The 17,156-nt window shown below is 37.1% G+C and overlaps 1 protein-coding gene across 4 annotated transcripts in view; it reads right to left on the bottom strand.

Annotated features, from left to right (window-relative positions):
• LRBA (LPS responsive beige-like anchor protein) overlaps positions 1-17,156 on the bottom strand; it is a 363,630-nt gene that overhangs the window by 119,274 nt on the left and 227,200 nt on the right. For all 4 annotated transcript variants that reach the window (XM_065736365.1, XM_065736363.1, XM_065736364.1 and 1 more), the window contains one exon: positions 694-811. In XM_065736365.1, coding sequence (XP_065592437.1) covers positions 694-811 — 118 coding nt within the window. The remainder of the gene's footprint in view (positions 1-693; positions 812-17,156) is intronic.

Below are 17,156 nucleotides of genomic sequence, written 5' to 3' on the forward strand. Positions count from 1 at the left end.
GAAATAACAGCAGAAGAAAATTATCTGAAATCTTAATTCACGATACTTTGAATGAATTATGAGCATGTCAGAGAAAGGAAATGATAAGTGAAATAAAGTTCATACTCAAGCAAGCTTCAGTGCAAAATAATTTCTTAGTTATGCTAATGTTTAACTTAAAGTTGTGCTTCTGTTTAAATATACACATCATATACAGAAAGCTGTAAATTATTACATAACTGACTATGTTTGAAAACATTAGAATGCAGTAATATTATTACTAGAAATAAAGAACAAAGCTCTATCAGCCACTGGTCCAGTCTGCTAACGTAGTTCTTTCATTCTGTTTTCTTATTTTGTATAACTAACGACTACTAATCCTTCCCCAAGAGAGGGAAAAAAACTTCAAGCATAAGAGATGAGAGGTTCGGGTTAGGATTAAACAACAGTGTTCAGGGGATGGCAAGTAAACACGTGAATGTGAAGTATTACTAATTTCCAGTTATCACAATTGAACGTAACTCCTCAATGAAGGGGAAAAAAAAGAAAAAAACTGAAATTAAAAATATACTAACTAAAATCTTGAGGCACTTAATGCAAAATTCTCTATTTCTTACACAGATACATAACAAAAAAGGGAGCGAGTAAGCAGCCAGAGAGAAAGAATAAGTCATCAGAATCAATCCACACTTGATATTTCTCTCAACACACTACCTCTATTTGCCATGAATATCTCCAGTGCTGTATTCTGCAGAAGGTAACGTCGAGAAAAGATAGCTCGAATCTCTGAAAACAGCCATTTTCCATGGAGTCCTTCTGTATAAGCCAGAATCTAGGAGGAAGTGAGAGTATGAGAAAGTGTGTTTAAATACGTTACCAGCATAAGTAAAACATAATGAAAAAGAAACAGATACACAAAGATGGATTCTACCAAACACAAAAACCTATAGCAAAAGGAAAAGATGCTGATATTTAAAATAACGCTATAAGATCATCATGAACTTTTTTATGGCTTAATTCAACTGTCTGAACCAAAACCTTTTAAAAATTTGCTCTTGTTTTTCCCTTTAATATGACTATCTTCCATGGGAGTTTCGGAAATGTTAAGAAAGGTTGAGTTTTTCCTGATAGGCTCAAACATATTCTGAAGTGCATTACCAGTACCATCAAATGTATCCACACTTGTCTCAGCATTGTAATAAGAAAAATGTAACAAAAAACTTTAAAATGTCTTTGAAGAAGAAAAAAAATGTTCCTTGCATTTATCGTTAAGGCTACATTCATTAATTCTGGAAGCATAAAGGTTGGCTGTATAAGAGGTTAAGTATCATTTTGTCAGCTAAGGTTAAACACAAACCTGCAAATGAACTCGGCATAATCTCTCTATGGAGTAAGCGGTTGTCAAAGTAACTTGTTACAATTCCTGTCATCCCATCTGACAGACACAGATGCTTAGTCTGCCTCCACAGTTCAAACTAATCTCATTTTTAGTCCTCAACCACTCTGTTTCTTTGTTTCCTTGCTTCTTGCTTTTCATTTCAGTGCTTAATTATGTAAGTGTTAAGGGACAGCAAGATTGGACACTTCTGTGCCTAAGATTAACAAAGCACAAACAAAGGAAAATATCTGAAGTTTGTCCATTCTTATAAACACAAACACTTGGCAAATAAATCCACCACAGAAAAGGAGATTCAATTATGATCTCCCACAATCACTCCTACTATTTCACTTAGCAACATATTGGGAATAAAAGAAAAAAAAACTAAAACTGAAAGAAAAGTGAAATTCAAGCCTTTAATGTAAGCGAGATAGGTTTTGAACACAGTCACCTGTATATAGGTTTAACTAAGGAGGATTTCGCTTTGCATGGAGTAATCAGTCAAAAACGATTGCTTTCCGCAGCACAGAGAAGCGTTAAAAAAGGTGTTGTAAAACACAAAGTCATATCTGCAAACTTAATAAAAAAACAAGAGGGGAGAACCAAAAGCAGCTAGAACAGAAGCCCCAAATTTATTAAGCAAACCATCTCCCACATCTTCTTTTATAGTTATTCTCCCATCTTCCCTCCCACTGCAAGTATGACAGACAACTTCTCCTCCTCTCCCAACACTCCATGAACACAGAAAGGAAAAAAAAAACAACCATCATTATCCTGAAACAAACTCCTGGAATGTGATGAGAGAACAGAAACTGCCTAGGGCCACTAATAATTTCTGAAGGGGACCTATCAAAGTGGGGCCAGGCTCGTACTTCCCATACCACATCCATAACCCAGCACCACTAGCTGGCAGATCCATACAAACCTGTAGTACTTCTGATTGTCCTTTTTCTCATGCATATAAACATCCTCTACAGTGCACAACATCCAAACAGGCGACAAAGGAGACAAAGTTGCAGCGTCCACATACAAAAACATTTCAGTGCTTTTGCATATATTCATTCATGTTAAGACCTGAAAATTGGAGTTTATAATTGCAATGATCGTTTTTAGACAGAATCAGGAATATCTCTGCTTTTCTGTAGAAGCAATTCAAGTGACTGATTGTCACCATAAATCAGAATGCTTCATATTCAACCTTATGACACGGATACTGTGAGAAAAATCAGCACGTTGAGAAATTATTACTTTTACTCTGTGGGACCAGCATTTGTAGAAGCAGTAATAACACTGCAAACAGCCACAAGCCCTTGTTCGTTTGTTTGTTTCAAAACTGGAAGGAAAAACATCAGTTTGAAAACAGCAGAGACAGTTTTTGCTGGGCACCTCACAGAGCTACACCGAAGTTACTGAAACAACAGGATTTACAGCCCAAACTTGGATTGCACTGTAGACACGATAGCAGTCCCCACTAGAGCAATTCTTCAGGCCGCTCATTAACAGCCGCTATCAGGAGTAAGAGCAGCTGAGGCCTAGCTGAGCCAGGCCTCCATCCCCAGTCAGAACAGTAACTGCCTGGTCCGCAGCTTCACTTCAAAGTCTCTGGAGTTCAATTAAAACTGGATTAGGTGGAAGCAGCCCTTCTTTGGGATACTCTGTTCTCTGAACCCCTCGCACACTGACAGCACCCCAGACAGAGGTCTAGCCCTCCAATGAACTGGTTGCCAAGGAAACTGCATCATTACCATTGCTCCGTGCTTAGCGAGCCCAGCAGACAAGATGAAAGATCCAGGGCACAAACACTCCGCTTTCATGTGGCTCAGCAAGGATTCCTTGCAAAAATCAAATTCAACTTCTTACTCCTTGCCATATAGCCATTTTTATTAAACCACTAGGCAGTTTCTGCAACTAGTTAATTTTAGAGCTTTTACTTTCAAATTGGTGCTGTCACTTCTGATAATTTCAGTTTCAGAACTACAACTAGCAAAAATTATTCTAGTATTTACTTATTCTAAAGCCATACATCACAGAAATTCTGTTCAAGAATTTAAGATCGACCATCTCACTCATCCTCAAGTACAATTCTTTAAGTTAAAAAATACTACTCCTATTTACTTTCATTATCTGTCAGCTCTGGTAATAGTGGTACGGATCAACTTATGAAACAACCTGACGTAACGCACACAAACAGAAGCGCCTTTTCCACATGAACAGATATATAGAGATTTCAGTTTACTCAAAATATCAGACTGGAAATTAATCTACTGTACCTCTTTCATTTATTTCAAAAGATACTGCACCCTACGTAAGAGATTATTATCAAAGAACCTCGTCTCCCTCCTTTACATTGGAGCGTGACACCCTGCAGGAGGAAAGACAACGTAAACAGTTAACCACTTCAATTAAAAATACTTGAAGTAAACAAATGAGCCATGTAAGGTTCCATGACTGCAAAAACGTTATTACGCAGACTACTCCATAGCAAAACTTCAGCAACTTAGATGAAGAAATGGCATGACATCGCTATTTAAAATGTGAAGGCGAAAGCGGTTCTGGATTAAGTCCTTCTTTACTTCAAATACTAGAAATACCAGTCCAAGCCTGCTACCAGTCCTTCCAGTCCAGCCGCAGGCCCTCACACAACCCAGCAGAAGAAGCCCACCAAGTGCCCAAGAGCTGAAGAAGAGCTGGCTTTAATTCCCACATTGAAGAGACCGAATTCAGAATTACATGGAAACTCAAATACAATAGCGTTGATTATTAATTAAGGTCATATGCAAACAAATCATCTTCTCAAAATTCATAGTTGGGTGTCAGCTATCATTACTGTTTTGAACACAAATACCCCACTTGACCTTTTCTTCAAAATTCCCCTTGAACACTGATAACAAACAACGCCTCTTACAAAAGATAACATGCAATAGTGACGAGATAACACCCCTACAGCTACCTCCTGAAGGGGAAAAGTAGTATTTTACTGAGGACTAGATGAACCTTTTGCTTTACATTTCAAGCAAACAAATCAGCTACTACATATCTTATTTTAGAGAAGAGTATTATTGATCTTAAAAATGCAAACATCCTAAAAGTAATTAAGTCTGCAAATGGGTTACGGAACTGAAACTGTAATTGAATTATTACATTACTTTAATGTGACAGCCAATTTAACTGCCGTGAGTAAAATAAAATCTAAATAGCTTATTTAAGAAGCTGATGCACATTTGTGCAACTCGCAACAGTTTTTCTTGAGATCTTTTCCTAAAACAAGTTCTGAAGCACATAAATCTAGATACAGCAAAAGCAAACGAACAAAATGCTTTTAATTAGCATTTAAGTTTGATTGCAGCTGAAAGAGAAGGTACACAGTCTTCTGGTAGCACTGAAAGTCTTTGGGGATCATTTCTGTTCTGGAAAGTGAAGTTACAGTAAGCAAAGGATATAAAATATGATTAGTACTTCAACAGAAATCTGGATCTATAACACAAACTCAGCTTTGCAAACGTGTCTTGAGATTCTACTGTCCAAACGCTACTCAGTTCCTAGCTGTAGCATTCACACTGAAAGGGACACACTGTGCTCTCTGCTTAAATACGTCCAAAATGAATAACAATAAATATCCAAACGCTTTTTAAGTAAATCTCAAAGGCCATCGCTTATTTTAGATTTCTTGAGAACAGTAATTAAGATGTTCTTTTTAAATAATAGGTATACATGCAGCCCCTGAAATCCACACTCAAATAGCAATCTTCCATGCAGCCCCTCCTGTGAGCATGCAGTCTGCTACACAATCCCGTCCAGCATTTTCATGGGTGACAAACTCAATTAAACATATTCATTACTTTAATGTTCCACTAGATGGTTTTACCTAGCATTAATAAATAAATAAATAAATAAATGCTCCGCGACCTTTGTATCGATCACAGCAAAATGGCTTATGCCTGGGTGTGGGTGGTGAAGGGATTGGGGGGGGGTAAAGGACTCTTATGTTTTCTCTTCCAATTACTGGAGGAGATGATAAAACCACAGCAAATGATGTATCAGCTCATTTTATCTTATCGCTTTGGGGCTAGGTGACAATGAAGTTCATATTTCACTGGTTCCCATTGAAGATTGTGAAAATTACTTGCCCTTCTGACCTGAAATTTCACTGCAAGACAGAAATTTCTCTTCTGCAAAGTAATGCAATTTTTCAGATGTCAACCTTTAGCCCACCTTTAAAAATTAATTTCATTTATATTAACCAATGATATTGATATTTTCATAGAATGCTCTTTGATACATGAACCGCAGACTAGCAAATTGATATGCTTTAGAAGGCTAAAATTATTCTACCTGAAGCTGCTGGGGACAGATAGATTTACCACAAGCTGAAATTCTTTTTCCGCAGTGCACTGTTTATATCAGCCTGATACACTTTAAGGCCTCTGGATCTGTAAATAGCTTTATCATTAGTTACAACTTAGGAAGTACCTCCAACTATAGAATAGATCTAGTAATAAAAAGTGATACACAAACAAAAACAATTTCTGTGGAAATGAATAATGTCTATGACAAGGCACAGATCAGTACATGCGTGATGACATGAAAAATACTTCCCGCATGATTAAAATAGAGGATGCACAACTATATTTTCTCTCTTGATCCTGACTCTAAAGCTGTATTTCAAAGTGAAAAAAATTATGCTACACAGATTTTTCTGAAAGTAGTATCCACTAACTGCAGATGATCATCAAGATCCATCTTTGAAAAAAAAAATTATCAGCAAGACCTCTATTCTTAACAGGTTGCATTCTTTTGATCCAGTTGAGGTTCTCAACACCCTATGTATGTGCTAGTAAATCATTCAACATTGTTAGCAGTGTTTATACCAGCTACCTTACTCCTTCCCTCTGCTTCCAGTACTTCATAATTTCTTGTCCTTTTTGATTACCTCTACTAACTCCTAGACAGAAACACCAACAATGGTTCATTACCAGAGGCAGAACACATTTAATCATCGCAAAGAACACTAAGATCTAATTGCTAAAGACAGGCATATAAGTTAAATCACGCAGTCTAAAAAGCAGTGTATACAAATATTGAAACATTAATACGAGTGACTAACTTCATAACAGCACATCACAAACAGAATGTGGAAAACACCATGCAAAATCAAATCCAGCATACTTATAACCTCAGCATCCTGTCTTTAGCAATGGCTGGCATGGCAGGCAAACAATATTTTCTCATTTTTCCCTTCATTACATTATAAGCTTTAAAATCTAGAGAGTGCTTTTAATCCATTCTAGTTAATAATTCTGGCTACTCTTAACGTCCACATAAACTGGCAGATACCATAATCCCTCCACATATTGCAATAAATGTGATGACTTCAATATTTCACGCGTCAATGGAATTAAATTTTTTTAATATACACTGCATAAATACTAAAAAAAATAAGCTACTTAAACTTCAGTTTGCATATCAAGAAATAAAAGGAAGTAACCTACAAAAAGCTCAAAAACAGATCTTAATCATCATAAGTAAACTTCAATTAAATGATTTGCTACAGCGTAGAAGGATACTAAACAAGTTGATTTATTCAAATCATGGCACTTTGATCAATAACTTGAAAATAATTATTAACATCACGTTGCTACAGTACTGAACGATGCAATGGTGCATTTCAGGCTACCAACACAAACTGCCACAGAATTTTGGAAAATACACCATCTGTTTTTAGTTCACCTATGCAAGCGAGGAGTAAGGGTCTAGACCTCTTCAAAAACTACTCACAGCTCTGTACTTTCATGGCTAACTACAAAACTTCATACCAGCACACATCTCGATACCTCATTACTTAGCTCTCTTCTGAGTTCATTAATATAGCAAAAAATAAAATACAAAGAACATGACTCTTCAGATAATCCACACTTTGTCTTAGGGAAAACCCAGTGTTTACTTTTACTTCATGTTGTCTCAGGAGCCGATCAAAAAGAAAATACAAACACACATCATGATACAGCGATTGCTTTGGAAATGTTTTCTTATCGGTAAACAGGTTAAAAAAGAACAAAGAAAACCCCACTTCACAAAACTTTAACCTCAAAGACTTATTCGTATGCTCTACAGTACTTTAAAATATTGTTAAGAAAAAAGTAATTTCTGAAATAGCACGACCACATTCCAAATTTTGCAAAGGCACCCAAATCTGATCATAATGGAAACAAGACAACAGATGAGTCTTCCAGTTGCAGTTTATGAGAAAAGTACTCACTCAGACGCACCTCTCTGAAATAACTCAAATGCAATGCCATTATGGGGTGAAAAGTACCATGATAACAACAGGGCAGCAAAGCCTTCGGCTAAAGCAAATGAGAACGAGCCCAAAAGCAGCAACCATGGACACAAATAAGAAAAAAGAACCGCTTACCTTAGAAGGCCTAAAGCAGATAGGGATCGCAAGCAAAAAGTACTCTCGACTTTCCTGCCAACTCTTAACTGAGATGTAGAAAGGGCTGGATCCTGGCACCACCTCTTGTGATCACCCTGGGTACATTGCACACACCTGAGCTCCATGGGTTGGCCCTGCCTTCCCACCAGGTGCTCCATCACTGCTACAAGCTGTGACTTCGACTTTCTACTACACTCAGTTATTAAAATACTCTAGAAGAATACCAGCAAGAACTAGTATCAGTAATTCTGTGTCTTAAGTCTCCAGTATAGGATATCTTTGAAGGATCTCACAATCGTTTTTTGGGGGTGTTTTTTGTGTTTTTATTTTTTTCAAGGATGATTTTAGGTATCAAATATTTTTGTTTCTTGTGTAAGACAAGTGCAGTAAAACTACAGAAAGCAAGTTGCAAGGATGTGGCCTCATCATCAATGATTAATCACTCATGTTGAAATAACTTTGAAACTTTAGTCAATCCATTTTCCAGAAGATCAAAACTGATTTTGTGGAAATCACTATCTTACTTTCACCTACAATTTTATGTTGGTGTGGTTTTAGATAGATACTTCTTTTTGTATTTCTGAACATTATTTTCTGCTTGCATACCAGAAGTATTTCCTCTTTGATATTTGATAAAGTTTTAACAAGTAAAATTACAGCCCTTAGCAAAAGACTTAGTCCCTTCCGAATTCTGAACAGATTGTGCTGCTGCGCTATGCTCATTTTGCTGCTTCTTAATGGCTCCAATAACATCCTGTTGAACATTACTACAATAAAAAGCCTTTTAAAAGCATTTGAGGGATTTCAAGAAAAGCTCTAAAAGCTTGCTCTCGTAGAGCAAAGGTATAAAAGGAATCAAACACGCTTATTTTTTAAGGCAAATGGTATTAACGCGCAGAGGCTTCTTGTTTATTGATGGGTATAGTGGCATACTGGCAACAGGACCAGCACAATGAGAAGATGTTACAAAGAAAAAAGAAACTGTTAGGCTCGGAGGATCAAAGATCACAAGGATAAACTCCACGAGAGGGATCTCCAACAAGAAATTCTTCCTAGGTGGCAGTCAGCCCTTAAATGAAGTCTAAAAACTGCTTTCACCTGTGCTCTCAAGGCTGACCAGGTCTTTCCTCCAGGTGCTCAATCAGAGGTTCAGGCTGTGACTCAGCAACTGCCATACAGTGTTGTTTTTTTTCTTTTGTTTTTGTTTGTTTGTTTGTTTGTTTTGCTTTCAAGTTTAAAGTTACAATTAGTTTCTCTCCTTTTGTAAAATTCCTACTGCAGAAAAGCCTCACAGATAATCTTTATCTGGCTATATTGGTTGATCTCTAAGGAGTACAGAGTTTGAAAACTAGGACAATTGCCAGACTAATGACTCACAGCAGTTCATATCCACAGCAGTATAACTAGATATGGTGAAAGGAATTATACCGGAGCATGCCTCTCAAAAGCAGGTAACAGAAAACAAAGTAGAAACTCACTTGGTTCTGCTGTCTTGGCTCTTAATTCTATATTAGCCACTGAGGTTTCTTTAGAAAAATAAGCTTCATGTTTGTTTTAACTGTCACTTCAAATTCCTGTTTTGAACAGCAAATCAGAATAGTCATGTTAGATTTCCCACTGCATTGCCTTGCACATGCCCATTTAACCACCTCTGGGACGTGACTTTTCCCGTGGGCTACTCCTAGGTGTACCCAGCAAAGATCTGTCCAGCCAGAACACATGCAAACAGAATAGCAACTACGACCAAAAAAGGAGGGAACTAAAGCACCTGCAATACTGGCAGTTGTCCAGCATCTACCATTTTGATATGATCTTGGAGAAGGCAGGTGAGGAGAAAACAACAAATGGGAATGAAAAAAACCCTAAGTTTCAGTGTCAAAAAGAAGGATTTGTTATTGATGTCCTGTAAACTATTCCTCATATTCCTTCATCAGAACAAAACAAACACAAAAAACCACCCCCACACATCTGGCAGGAAGCTAGAGTACCAGTCATCATAAAAGACTGCATCTGATCAGGTCATTAATGGGAACCAAGCCCATTCGTAAAAGAACAGATGTGCCTCTTGAAGGCAAAGAGAAAAGTCAGACTCCAGAGCTGCCAATCCAGCAGTTTACATTAAAAGATTCTGTGCTATGTTTTATGGGAGATATGGCACAGAAGGTGCAGCTTGCAAAGGGATGGGAATGTAAAAATGGCTTAATGCCACCTTTGTGCTGCACAATCTCTACTCTGCTGCAGGAACCAAATCCCTCTGAGTATACTGGAGCAGCTGTAGGGGCTGCTGTGTAATTACATACACTTGCCTTAGTTGGGATGTCTGGTAGCTGCTCCACATCCCAGTATTTAATGCTAGAGAAATTTTCCCTCCTGCTCTCGGAAGCAGGGACAGAAGATAGTGCTCAAGTAAAAAGTTCTTCGAGTAAAAAGTATAATTGGTCAGTGACAAAGGTTTTGCTATGACCTATGACTGCAAGAGAGAATCACAAAAGATCACCCACAGAAGTAATTGGACCAACTAAACTGAGCCACATTTGTGAAGAACAAAGAACAATGCGAACAGGAGGTTTTATAAAGTTACTGCTAGTTAACATCTTCATAGATGACAAAATGGAATAGTTTAAATTTGGGTATAAAGCATTCTTAGGAGTACAGACCTTTTCCCAAGGTTAATTAAGCCACGGACATGCCTAATGTGAGGTCTGTGACCACATCTAGGATACTGGAGTAACAAAGCAAGAGTATAACCCTAATTTCAGTTTTAAAATGCAACAGAAAATTATCTAGTCCAAAAGATGGATAAGAAAGGCTGGAAAATGTGATACAAATATAACGTACACAGACTGCAGTATGGGGATAGTTGAACAACTGATCCAACGGCATGATTTGTCTTGCCATTCCCTCTAGGGTATTCAATGTAAAACTTGCAATTCCTGAGGGACCAAGAAAAAATGGCCTATCAAAAAATTCTGCGGATGAGAGGAGAAGAAGGAACTGTAAGTCTATGAGAAAATACCAGCTCTCACGAAGAACTGATCTGGGCTGTGTTATGCGCTTATCTTACAAATCCACAATACTGTTTTGCACAACTGGAAGTTTTCCTAAAAGGCAGAACAACTCAGAACTAATGTGGGAGTATTCGCAAAGCACCAGGTTCTAGCCAATATGTAACAGCCTGTTTCATAAATTCTGAAGTCCAAAGGGAAGAAAGCATTGTAAAAGGCTTTTCAGACAGACTTAACCTCACAGCAATAACCTATCCATCCTGTGCAAAGCACTGCCAAGAACTAACAGTTCCTTGAGAAAATACCATAATTTATCCTGTCCGTGCATATTTCATTTGCAAAAGTAACTTTAGGCAACTCATTAAGCAAATTAAATGCATTTGAAGGAAGCGTTTCTTAAACCATTAAGTGGAGAAATTTAAAAAAAAAAAAAACAGCAAGAAAAAATACCTCGATAGCTGCTCCATTCCCAGTCAGATACACATCTTGAAAGAGGTATACGTTTCTTCTAAGAAGCGGGAAATTGAAGGTATGAGGAAAAAAAAGATATTGCAATGGCGTGTTCAGTTCCTATGTGATTTAGTTTGCAGCTCTGTGTTCTTTACTGAAAAAGTGTAGTTGAAGACTTGGAGACAGAAGACCCATCTTTAGGTTACCGAAGTCACTCCATGACTAAATACAGTTGGAGTACTTGCAAGTAATTTAAACAATTTAGGATCCTAGCATAAGTGACATTTAAAGATACCAGTAACAAATCATTTGCCAAGATGAGGACTCATTTCCACAACTTGTCAGCAATACAGATACATTGATATCCAAGTAGATTTTAAGGTAAGTATCAGAGGCAAAAAGTACTGCATTTGAGATCCGAAACATAAGAAGTGTCACCCTACAACCAGGAATGTGTTTATATTCAGAAACTTATACAGATTAATCTTCAAAAGATACTGTTTTCTTTTCAGGAATATGGGAGGTGAAATCTTAAGGATTTTGATGGCTTACCATTTCTTAGGGGAAAAGGAATTTGCCTTACTTTTCCACAACTATGTGAAAGCTACCTTCACAAAAGACTAGGTCACAAAACTTGGGACAGTAAAACAAAGAACAGAAGTGACTCATACAGACACACATCTAAGAGCATTCTACCAGTGAAAAACTCATAAACTGATAAATAAAACATTGTTCTTGCTTGGAAAAAAAAAAGCTGCATTTGTTTGTCCTCATTTAATAACTGCAGCTTTAAAAAATGTGGGTTTTAAATAAAAAATAAATCAATTTTCATTTGTTACATCGGTCGTTGAAATTTCAAATATACAGCAGCATAAAGAACGTACAAAAATAACTAAAATCGGCAGGTATCTGCTTCGTAGCACTCCACCTGAACAAAATGTTGGTGTTGATGAAATCCACTTTTTAAAATATGTATCCTTACAAATCTTAAGTACTGTCATCTCATCTCCCTGTTGGAATTTGATTGATTACGCCTTTTCCTTATGTTCATTAATCTCATCACCTTATCTTTTACACCACTTCATTTTAGCAGAAAGGCAATAATAAAACCCTCATCCATTATCCTTTTACTCATCTAGTCAAGCGGAAATGGTTAATAACATGCTACAAATTGAACTTCAATCACCTCATTTTCTCCTTTGTCGAATGCACATTAAAGTATATTCCAAAAGTGCAATTTGTTTTACAGGGGAATTTGTGTTATATTGCTACAGACAACTAAAATTAAGTGTTTCTCAGTTTGGTTATTAAATATATCCAACTGTCCTTTTATCTCCAATACTAAAACATTAACTCATTTTATTAGGGTGTAATAATACAAGAGTCTTATCTCTCAGAACACAGGGACATCTAGTCTGTCTAATAGTAAGTGTTATACAATGGGTCATTTATCTTTCTTTTTTTAAAAAATATGCTTGCGAGAGTTTATGAATTGGTACATTATGGCAAATGAAATGGCTCTCCATTTAAGAAAAGTTAATTTGTTTACATGCAGGCTTATCTTCAAATGCAAGCCCCATTAGAGAAGCGGTCTATTACTGTCATAGCGAGTGAAGGGGGGATGTAGGTGGATGTAGAAAAATTTAGAGCACTGCAATTCAACTCTGATCGCCAATTTCCTGTTATTAACCATCACTTACACGCAATTTTGAAAAAATGTCAGTGATCCTAAAATCATTCTACAGAAATACCAATTCTAACTGGGTCCCAGAAATCATTTTTGTGAATTCTGCTCATCTTTCCAAATGTATCCAGCAAAGTAAAATAAACAACAATTCACAATAAATGAATAAATGAATAAATCCGAGTCCTTCCTTATAAAAATAAATGACAATGTGGGTGAATTGACTTCAATTTAATTCAGTGACAGTAATCTCTTTTACAGAAGGGAAACAAATGTCCTTTCTTTTTGTGTCTCCCTAGAAACATTTTCAGTCACACTTTGGTCATTATTTCAAGGAAACGAGACTAATTTGACTACATCCTCAGTAAAACTCTGTATCAGTATAAAAAAATACAACAAAAATATTACACTATTATTACAGTACAAAAGTACTTTCCTACACAATATCCATCTCTGAATACAACAGACACTTAGCGCAAACCTTCCAAGAAGCTTCACGACACCTAAATCCTACCTAAATTCAAAAAGATACAACTAGGGAGACAGTCATTTTTTATTACTATAAAAACTTGTAAAAACACAGCATTACAATGCATGCACACATGTTTACATGCATTAAAGAAGAGCATGTAATAGTTCTCTAGGTAAAACTTATAAAAAGACATAAAATGCTTTTACATTTCTCGAAGGTGCACCGTTTTTCAGTTCTCTGTCCACAAAAGGTTTCTCTGCCCATGAAAAGCCCCCCGCTACTGATACCAAACCCTCAGTGTACCTGAAGTTCTACAATCTATCTCATCTGGAAACCGGCCCTGAATAAGATACTTCTAAAAGCTCCAGCCGTCCACAAAACTACAGGTTTCATGTTAAGAACTGTCTTCATTTAGCTACGAAAAATACCTTGTTTCTTGTTTTCTTGTACTTCAGACAATATTTAACCTCTCTTGCTTCCAGTCCTTCTTTTAGAGAGCTCAATCTTTGTAAACTACAGCCGCCCAATGCAGTTCCAGTCTATGACTAAGGCAATGGACACTTTCATACTATGTAGGTCACTCAAAAAGTAATGCCTCCTATTTATTTCCATGAAAACTACAACAGATACAAAAAGAGTAACACTATTTGATAGAGACGATTCTCAGCTCCAAAACATTACTTCTCAACACAGTGGCCAGCATTAGCTATGCATTTTCATCAGTGCAAATGTTGAATACTGCACTCAGGAAAGTCTGCACCAGCTGAGGTGACCCACTGCCGCTGCCACCAGCACTGAAATGCACGACCCACCGCTTCACTGCAACTCACATCCACTGTTCGCTCTCCATTAACATTCAGCAGGCACTGAATATCACTGGGGGCAATTTTCTCAGCGTGGAGGAATTCAGTGACACACCATTGCGTCATACTCACTTCCACGTCAGATGCCACTCTGTCAGACTGCCCCTCTGCTGCCATCTGTCATACAGCAACAAAATTCAATAGAACACTGTTGGGAAGGTTCAACCTCTACCACCCTACCACCACCATCTCTCTCTTCTGAACGTATAACCGCAGAGGTCTTTTAATTGCTTCCCTTCATTGCTTATTTACATTAAAATAGATGTTTATGAACACCTTTTAGGTTCCTTGTGAGAAAGCCTAGTACTCAAGTGAATTAACAAGGAATTAGAACAAGCTATAAACCTGAGCTTCTAAATTGCTGTCAGACGTTTACCAAGAGGTACAAGTTCACACGATGCGTGCTGAATCCTTCAGCTGATGCCACACTTCTGCAAAAAGTAAATCACTGACACTATAGCACTTGAGCACAGCAATTTATTGTAGAAATAAATGAAGAACAGAATACTAAGCAACTCAATGTGAGACTCGATTCTTGTCTCTAACCACCATTCCTGTACCACATAACATGTCATCATCCATAAGTAAATGAGTTAATCAATTTAATGAGGATTCAGACAAATCGGCTGCCTAATGAGCACTCAAACTGATGTGGCAAGGGTTATGCTCCAGTGCTGACAAAATCAGTTTGATGAAACTGTGACAAAAGCAGCAAAGCACTACTCCTTCAGCACACTTTCCTGCATCTTATTAACATGAAATTATAATCACCATTAGCAAAACTGTGTAAGGAAACCTTTTACTGTGTCAGTCGTGTAAACATATGCTTTATCTACTCTTCTTTTCCAGCAAACCCATGCATACCGTTGGAATTCAGTTTAATAATTCCTTTTTTCCTTTAGAAAATGATAGAATAATTTAATCTGAGTATGCCAAAATTTTCCAGACACATTATGTTGTATGTTTCTGCATTTCACGAACATGCCATTTGGCAACAAATATAAAACAAACCAACCAAAGCATTCTGCAGCTTTGCAAACAGTTCAGGAAATTAACACTAGAACCTCTTTAAAAGGCAACAGGGAAGATCCAACTCTAGTTTTCAGATGAATAGCAATGGTCTTATGCTGATTTCGCAACTCCGTAATGCAGATGCAAAAACAAATGTCATAAATGAAGCTGACTACTGTCAGAACTCCTTTATCAAAATCCTTTACGCAGGTCTCGTGTTAGAATTTTCTAGCAATACTAACTAGTTATCTAGAGGTTCAAAATTCAGCACCAAGCTGTGTCCAGAAGGCTTTAATCACATGTTGAAAATAATTGCAAATGAAAAACTGTCAATAAGAAGAAAAAAAAAAAAAGACTTTGCTCTTACTTCCCAAGTATTACCTGAGCCAGAAACCTTTCTGCAGGGAAGGGAAGGTACCTCTGCACAGGCTTGTTAAAATCTAAGAGATACTAAGGCATATCAGAGAAGTTTTTTACATGTTGTATCTTTAATTTCAAAGTCTATAAGGAGCATCAACGTATCTACAGCCATGCAGAACATATAACCCTGCACAAATTTACTAGAATTAATTTTTGGACAAGTTCATATAGCTGGCAACAATTCAGCATTTTGCATACTAATGACTTCCCCTGCTCCAGAGGAAAGTGTCATACCTGTAATATCTCATTGCTGTTCTGCGAGCCACAACTTATGCCCACAAATGTGGGATGAATCAGCTTCAAGCTTCTTGAGCAAAATTAGAAGAGATAACAGCATTTTACATTATGACACACAACTTTAGAAATCAGTGAAACTGCACTCTCTGTAGAAGGTGTTGTGAAGGTGGTATTGACTGTGAGATCTGTGTCTGAGAACTGAAACTCAGAGGCAGGATTTCTGAAAACGCACCTAATGTCACTGTAAATGATAATGCACTCAACATGTATAGAAGGATGTCAAACAGGCAAGAATAATTTTAAACATTCCTAAAACAAATATATATATATAAAGTAAAAACAAATGAACAAACAAACCTCCATAACTATTACACCAAAATCACAATAAAATCTGTGGCATTTGACCATACCAGCTTGCATATCCTCACACTATTTTATCACTGGAAACTTCTGTTTGAAAGAGTTGAACTTTTCAGTTATTTTTAACTTCCACAATATTTATCACAATGCACCGTATATACCTTTCAAATCAGTTCCCTGAATTAGACTCACTGGGTAAATAACTCTGATGGCGTGGAAGGGTAGCGGGGAAAAGTTAAGTCGCCCTGTACCATGTCCAGTGATTCTTTCTGTGCTAGGTCCAATTACAGGTCCAACTTATATTGAAGTACTTCTGTGCCTCTGAAAATATCTCGCCACTGCAACCATACAAGCGTTTACCAGCATGGCTTGACACTTCTAGCTACAGGAACAAGTCACAAAAGCAGCAGCTCAGCTGGTTGGCCCTGCTGAAACATAACTTCATAAAAATTTCCATGAAACATCCAACTATAAAGCTTGTATGTCATTTGGATATAAGAAACACTCAAAATTACACTGATTCTATGTTATTAATTCCATACTCTAACATAGCTGTGTGCTGCTGTAAACTTGCTGTGCAGCAAACCCGAGTGCCTCTGCAACGTCTCTTTCCTAAGAAAATGCTTACATCTATCAAAGAAATTTCTCTAATACTGTACGCAGAGAAGAGCTGTGTTTTTATTATAAGACCACTGTCAGCTGCAAAAATAGAAGCTTTCAATCCCAGCACTGTGGCTGAGAACAAGGGCAAACTGAGTATAAAACATATACCAGAGGAAAGAAAAAAAAAAAAAGAGAGAGATTGGGAAATGGATATTGAATACAGAGTACCTCATATCTCTTATTCTTTGGTAGAATCAAGAG

The sequence above is a fragment of the Cyrtonyx montezumae genome, unplaced genomic scaffold, assembly GCF_038088225.1.
Source record: "Cyrtonyx montezumae isolate F1298 unplaced genomic scaffold, pur_monq_1.0 scaffold_2, whole genome shotgun sequence".
Lineage (NCBI taxonomy): Eukaryota > Metazoa > Chordata > Aves > Galliformes > Odontophoridae > Cyrtonyx > Cyrtonyx montezumae.